The 6,856-nt window shown below is 33.2% G+C and overlaps 1 protein-coding gene across 1 annotated transcript in view; it reads left to right on the plus strand.

The window, feature by feature from the left end:
- The window catches only part of LOC106474177 (transcription factor collier-like), a 27,455-nt gene extending 22,188 nt beyond the window's left edge, over nucleotides 1-5,267 (plus strand). Inside the window, exons 5-6 of the mRNA XM_013934869.2 lie at nucleotides 4,426-4,499; nucleotides 5,195-5,267. Coding sequence (XP_013790323.1) covers nucleotides 4,426-4,499; nucleotides 5,195-5,267 — 147 coding nt within the window. The remainder of the gene's footprint in view (nucleotides 1-4,425; nucleotides 4,500-5,194) is intronic.
- The last annotated feature ends 1,589 nt before the right edge of the window (nucleotides 5,268-6,856 follow it).

Here is a 6,856-nt window from a genome sequence, read left to right on the forward strand (position 1 = left end):
CCCATTTCAGTTCCCAGTGTTCTTGTCTAAACACGTCGACCCATTTCAGTTCCCAGTGTTCTTGTCTAAACACGTCGACCCATTTCAGTTCCCAGTGTTCTTGTCTAAACACATTTGTTTGATTCAGATTTTACATAATTTTGTTTTGTTTATTTTAATTTCTTGTATTTCAGTTTTAACAATGTAAGGCGATTAATGCATATTATTTTATATTATTTTCAGGTTTCATTTCTACTCTAATTGATATTTATTTGTTAGCTTAGCTCGAGTTATAAATTATAGGTTTAACTGATTCTACGTAATTCAAAAATCTGTTCAATATGACAGTGACTTAAGGAATAGTTTTCAATTTACAACCGGAGTTCTCGACCCAAGGTGGGGATCATAAAAAATATTGCAATAACGGATATTTTAGAGTATCTACAGTAATTTGCTATCACTTTGTGTGTCTGTGTGTGTGTGGGTGGGGGGGATCATTATAGTCCGAAATATTTTCAGAAGGGAATTCAGCAAAAAACTTTGAGAAACTCTGTAATATGTAATTAAAGAGAAAATTATCGCTATTTTAATAAATTGCTTGACTAAATAATTACGTATGAAACTTAAAAACGTTCAGAACATTATAATACATTCTGTACTAGACCGGATTATTACGTATGAAACTTAAAAACGTTCAGAACATTATAATACATACTGTAGTAGACCGGATTATTACGTATGAAACTTAAAAACGTTCAGAACATTATAAAACATTCTGTACTAGACCGGATTATTACATATGAAACTTAAAAACGTTCAGAACATTATAATACATACTGTAGTAGACCGGATTATTACGTATGAAACTTAAAAATATTCAGAACATTATAATACATTCTGTACTAGACCGGATTATTACGTATGCAACTTAAAAATATTCAGAACATTATAATACATTTTGTACTAAACCGGATTATTACTTATGGAGGAGAAAATATTCATAACATTAAATACATTCCCTGTTAAACTGAGTTATTAGTACGCAGCCTATAAATATTCTGGAAAATAGCATACATTCTTCACCAAATTGAATTATTACGTATACAGCCTATAAATATTCAGAACAGTCGCATTATAACGGTTTCTCTAGTAGGACTTATTATTATTATTGTGTAGAAAATAATGCAAAGTTCAGTCCAATTAGTGATAAAGAAAGCTTTTTCTTTTTTGAACTTCAACGTATACAAGTTAGCTTAATTAACGATCGCGTATAGGCGTAAGTTCGTAATACTACACTAGACGTTAACATAAAAATGTTCTCTCCTACGTACCGTACTTTGTCGTACCTGTTTAAACACAAGGTCGATGTTTACAGAACTGAAGTAACAGACAACTGACAACTAAACTATCTAATGCAGCACCATGACTCTCCTACCTTCATCTTATGCAAATCTAAGTGCATATGATTGAATTACGTTTTTCTTAACTTTACTTATAACTTTCATAATAACTATTTTTTGTAACACTATGAACGAGATAACAACACACTAGTAGCCATATTCTATGATAATGGGCATGCTCTGTGAGTTGCCAAGGGAGAAAAAGTCCTCATATCAAGTGCAGGTGCACAATTGCTTATACCCACACGCTACATTATCAACCTGCAGCTGTATCAGCTAGATACAAAAATATGAACTTCATAGATTCTCTAGATCTTGGTTCTAACTGTTACCTAACATTTGAAAGTGAAGTTTTCAGTTCTATACATCTGACTCAAGTGTTCTCTGTTGGACAAAGCAATTCTATCATATGAGTCGGTGCCTAAGACGTGAGGACGAACGCTACCACTGCCGATGTCTGACAAAGCTCGAGTGTTTGCACTGATAACAAGAATAATAAGTTGTATAATTTACCTTTGCATTGTTCTCAAACTAAGTGTGACCTATTGACACCTAAAGTTGTACTTGAAACAGTGCGATTTTTAAAATATATCTTTCAAAGAAAGAAAAGAAGAAAATCTATGTTGATAACCTTGAGAAGTCTTTGTTTCAGCAAAGAGGGCTTTACTGCAAAAATAGGGATAAGGTTAGAAACAGCAATGCTGAATATGTAAAACAAGCCTTAGCCATTAATCCAGCCAAAGAAAAGGCTGCCACCCTGGCTAGATGGAAGAAAAGATATAAGCAAAAGCCAGGAAATGTCGAAAGATAACTCTAAGAAAACCTAAGAGAATGATAGGCCTAGAGCTCAGTCAATCTTCAGACTTAGTACCAAAAGAAAGCTATGAGGCAAATGTAAAAAAAATTAATAAAAAAAATTAGTAAGTAGGAATGGGAACACCAAAAAGCAAGGAAACAAGGTAGGAATGGACAGGATAACATTAACTAAATTTGAACTTTAACTTCGAAGAAGCTTACAAAGAAGGTCTGGTTTATATGTAGTTAGTGTCTAAACCCAGTACCTTAGTTGAGTGAACCTATAGTTAGAAACTAAAAATGTACAGAGTTTCTGAATACACACTTGCTTAAAGGAAGAATTTTGACACCTGGCTCAGAACCATGTTAAATCGAACTTATTATACGTTTTAATATGTATTTGTTCATTACTATTACTATTGTTGTCTTTGTTTGGTTTCATGTGCTACTGATAGTGATTTTCGATTTTCTTAACTGCAGTGTTTAGGTGTTATTTTTTGTTCTTTTACTTTATTAGAGGCTCTTGCATGACAGTTTGTGGTCTTTACATTTATGTTCTAACGCCTATAATGTTTAACCTAAAATCTTGTGTATTTTCATTACACCACTTGAGTTTGTTTCTCCTTAATTTGTCTTTATTTGTGTTTGATTTCTGCTACATACGTTATATAAGTAGTCTACACAAAACTTTCATTATGTGAGTCTATTGACAGAAGAGTAGCTTCTTTATGGTCTAGTGTTTGTGTTTGGTAACATTTGGTCAGTGTGACATGTTTACAAATCATCCTCCCCTTAAGCGTGCGGTAGCACGAGCTACCATATGGGACGCACTTAGCGCTTAACGGCGAAAACCAACTAACACAGGAGTATCACCCGGACTCATTCCTAACGCGACTTCCTTCCGTGCGAGTTGTGTACCATTCAACAGACGGAGTACGAGTGCCCACCACTGCCTCAGTAGCAGAAAATTGTGACAACATTTTAAGCCCCCACAAACTATGGCTGTCATTGTGCATGAGGGGGAATGAATTACACGCTGGTCTATGAAGCGATAGTCGACAGGCGTTCGAGCGAAACGCACACCATTGGTGACCACACCTGTTACCATCTGATACAATAATATTTTATCTTCTCTTTCTACTTCTGTTGAAACAACTTGAAATACTTGTTGTAAACCTCTTTACAATTATTTTATATGTTATTTATGTATATACAGAGAGTTTTATTTTATATTTCATGTTGTCAGTTTATTGTTTGTAGATTTAGTAGCGGGATTTTTTTCTTCAAGGAGATACAATAAACACTTGTCATGCATATAGAGTTTTATGATTCAAGGACACGATGTCATGATAAACTCCAGATGTTGATCAACTCGACAAATAAAATAATAGTATATATAGTTTTATGATTCAAGGACACGGTGTCATGATAAACTCTAGATGTTGATCAACTCGACAAATAAAATAATAGTATATATAGTTTTATGATTCAAGGACATGATGTCATGTATATAGAGTTTTATGATTCAAGGGCACGATGTCATGTATAAATAGTTTTATGATTCAAGGGCACGATGTCATGTATATAGAGTTTTATGATTCAAGGGCAGGATGTCATGATAAACTCCAGATGTTGATCAACTCGACAAATAAAATAATAGTATATATAGTTTTATGATTCAAGGACACGATGTCATGATAAACTCCAGATGTTGATCAACTCGACAAATAAAATAATAGTATATATAGTTTTATGATTCAAGGACACGATGTCATGATAAACTCCAGATGTTGATCAACTCGACAAATAAAATAATAGTATATATAGTTTTATGATTCAAGGACGCGATGTTATGTATATATAGTTTTATGATTCAAGGACACGAATGTCATGTATAAATAGTTTTATGATTCAAGGGCACGATGTCATGTATATAGAGTTTTATGATTCAAGGGCACGATGTCATGATAAACTCCAGATGTTGATCAACTCGACAAATAAAATAATAGTATATATAGTTTTATGATTCAAGGACACGATGTCATGATAAACTCCAGATGTTGATCAACTCGACAAATAAAATAGTATGCATGTATATTTATTTCTAACTTATATGAATTAAAATTTGCTGGTGCATTATAGTGAGAATATTACATCTGGCTGATGGACGCAGGTGAACCTCAACTGGTGATTTCAGTTGAAAATTATTTTATAAAACCAATAACCCTGAAAATACCTTCTGTCCTTTCAGCCTATTGCATATGAAGGTCAAGATAAGAATCCAGAGATGAGAAGGGTCCTCCTTACGCACGAGGTCATGTGCAGGTAAGAATGAATAGTACATTGCATTTTGCATCTTTATAAATTTGTATAGTTTATGTTAAATAATGTGTTTGTTACGAGGTCATGTCGTATGTGTTCACGTTGATTCAGAATAACAATGGTTTGTTCCGAAATCACGAACGGAAAAAGATAAATAGAAAAGCAAATGTGTGAAGAAATAACAAGGTTGCGCATAAATTTAATTCAAATTGCTATAAAATTAGAAAACTGTAAATTTGAAGATTTCTTAATAGATCTGACTTAAAGTTTAATCTCCCAAAAGCCAGTCATTCTTGCTATAGTATATTCATAATAGATCTGACTTAAAGTTTAATCTCCCAAAAGCCAGTCATCCTTGCTATAGTATATTCTTAATAGATCTGACTTAAAGTTTAATCTCCCAAAAGCCAGTCATCCTTGCTATAGTATATTCTTAATAGATCTGACTTAAAGTTTAATCTCCAAAAAGCCAGTCATCCTTGCTATAGTATATTCTTAATAGATCTGACTTAAAGTTTAATCTCCAAAAAGCCAGTCATCCTTGCTATAGTATATTCTTAATAGATCTGACTTAAAGTTTAATCTCCAAAAAGCCAGTCATCCTTGCTATAGTCTATTTTGCACTGTTGTTTTAAGGTTGCATACGTAGCCATATACAGTAAATCGAACCTTTAACTGTTTACCGATTGTTTCTCCAGCCGTTGCTGTGAGAAGAAAAGCTGTGGCAACAGGAATGAAACACCGTCGGATCCAGTACTTATTGACAGGTAATTTCACATTATTTTATAATAGCGTAAAATGCAGTAATAAGTTGCACTAAAAATTATATATAATTTGATATGAAACGATATCTGACAATCATGTCTGTGCTGTTACACAACAAACAAAGTAATTACTTCAAAGCAGTAAGTTCAGCTTGAGAGGAGTATTCTTCTAGATCACGAGCTCATTCGTTGAATATTTTGTCTTAATAAACACTAACCAACAGAAAACCAGTCATAAAAAAATAACTTTTCTCATCAATCATAGAAAAGTATTAGCACTCACGGTTGTACTGACATATAGTTTATCTAGAAATATATCAAAAGATCTATGATAACTGAAGGGTCATTCTAGAATAGTTATCAAAGTAACAAGTCGCGTGACGTACTGGTGGCTGATTGATCAACAAATTTTCAGCCAATAAAACTCCTTTTCTCAAATTCTAGGCTTAGCTCGTGGCATATATAGAGCAGCGCATGTCTTCTGAAATTGTTTGATGAATGTAATGGATAGTAGCCGCTGCAGTATTCAAATCTTTTGATGAAAGCACGTGACGTGCACGCATACTTGTATGCTGCCGCGCGAGTAGCTTTTGAGTAATCGCTGATCCTGGCTTCAGATACTGTAAGGCCAGCTTTCTATGCACAATAAGTACTGCAAAGGGCGGCAGATGTTCTAATCAGGAAATCGTTTTCCTTTTCCTTCAAATTCAATGATAGGCCAACTCGAGCGCTATTTCCTAGCTTTTACGTCTGTTTAATAAGTGCACCCCTCTTGTATTTCATAGAAACGTCTTTTTTAAATACGAGGAGAGATCTTATCCAATTAATTATGTGAGCTGCATATTTCCATTGATCTCGTATAGAAATTCATAAAATCTGGGGTTTAAAATACGTTTCATTTGACAAAACAAAGAAACATAAAATACACCAAATTATAAAACAAAGTAAATTTTAAATGAAACTGGATGTTAATTTTTGAAAATTTCATAGCACAAATTTCAGTATTCTGTACCGTGACATTTATATCAGAGTATATTTTATATATTCTTTATATTTCGCAGAAAAAGTAGTTTCATTTCAACCCTACCCAGTTTTATTCATACGGTGTTTAACAAAATAATTAGAATCGTTAACATACGGCGCTATCAAACAAAGACAGTCCATTACGTTGTTATCAAACAAAGACAGTCCATTACGTTGTTATTAAATAATTTTAAACGTATTATTTATATATTTGTATGCCTTCGTTTATTCCTATTGGAAGGAAAAGTTAGGTTAGTACAGGTGCTAGTAATTTATTTTATGTCACGCGTTCACGTGCATAAAGTTATTAGTTATGTGTTATTATTACAACCAGTGTTTCGCCCAATAATACAGTCATATAAACTTTTTCAATTTACTTTTGTTATACTCATTTGAGTTTATTAGTAAATTTGTAATAACTTAACTATATTTATTCGTAATGATTCACGAATATTTAATCGCTATAGTGCTTTTCATACATAATTAAAACAAAGCCACGTAGACAGAACTTAGTGTACATCACAGGCGGTCGGGCGAAATTGACGTCTGACATCAGTAAGTGACTCATGGAAT

The sequence above is a fragment of the Limulus polyphemus genome, unplaced genomic scaffold (assembly GCF_000517525.1).
Source record: "Limulus polyphemus unplaced genomic scaffold, Limulus_polyphemus-2.1.2 Scaffold6915, whole genome shotgun sequence".
Classification (NCBI taxonomy): domain Eukaryota; kingdom Metazoa; phylum Arthropoda; class Merostomata; order Xiphosura; family Limulidae; genus Limulus; species Limulus polyphemus.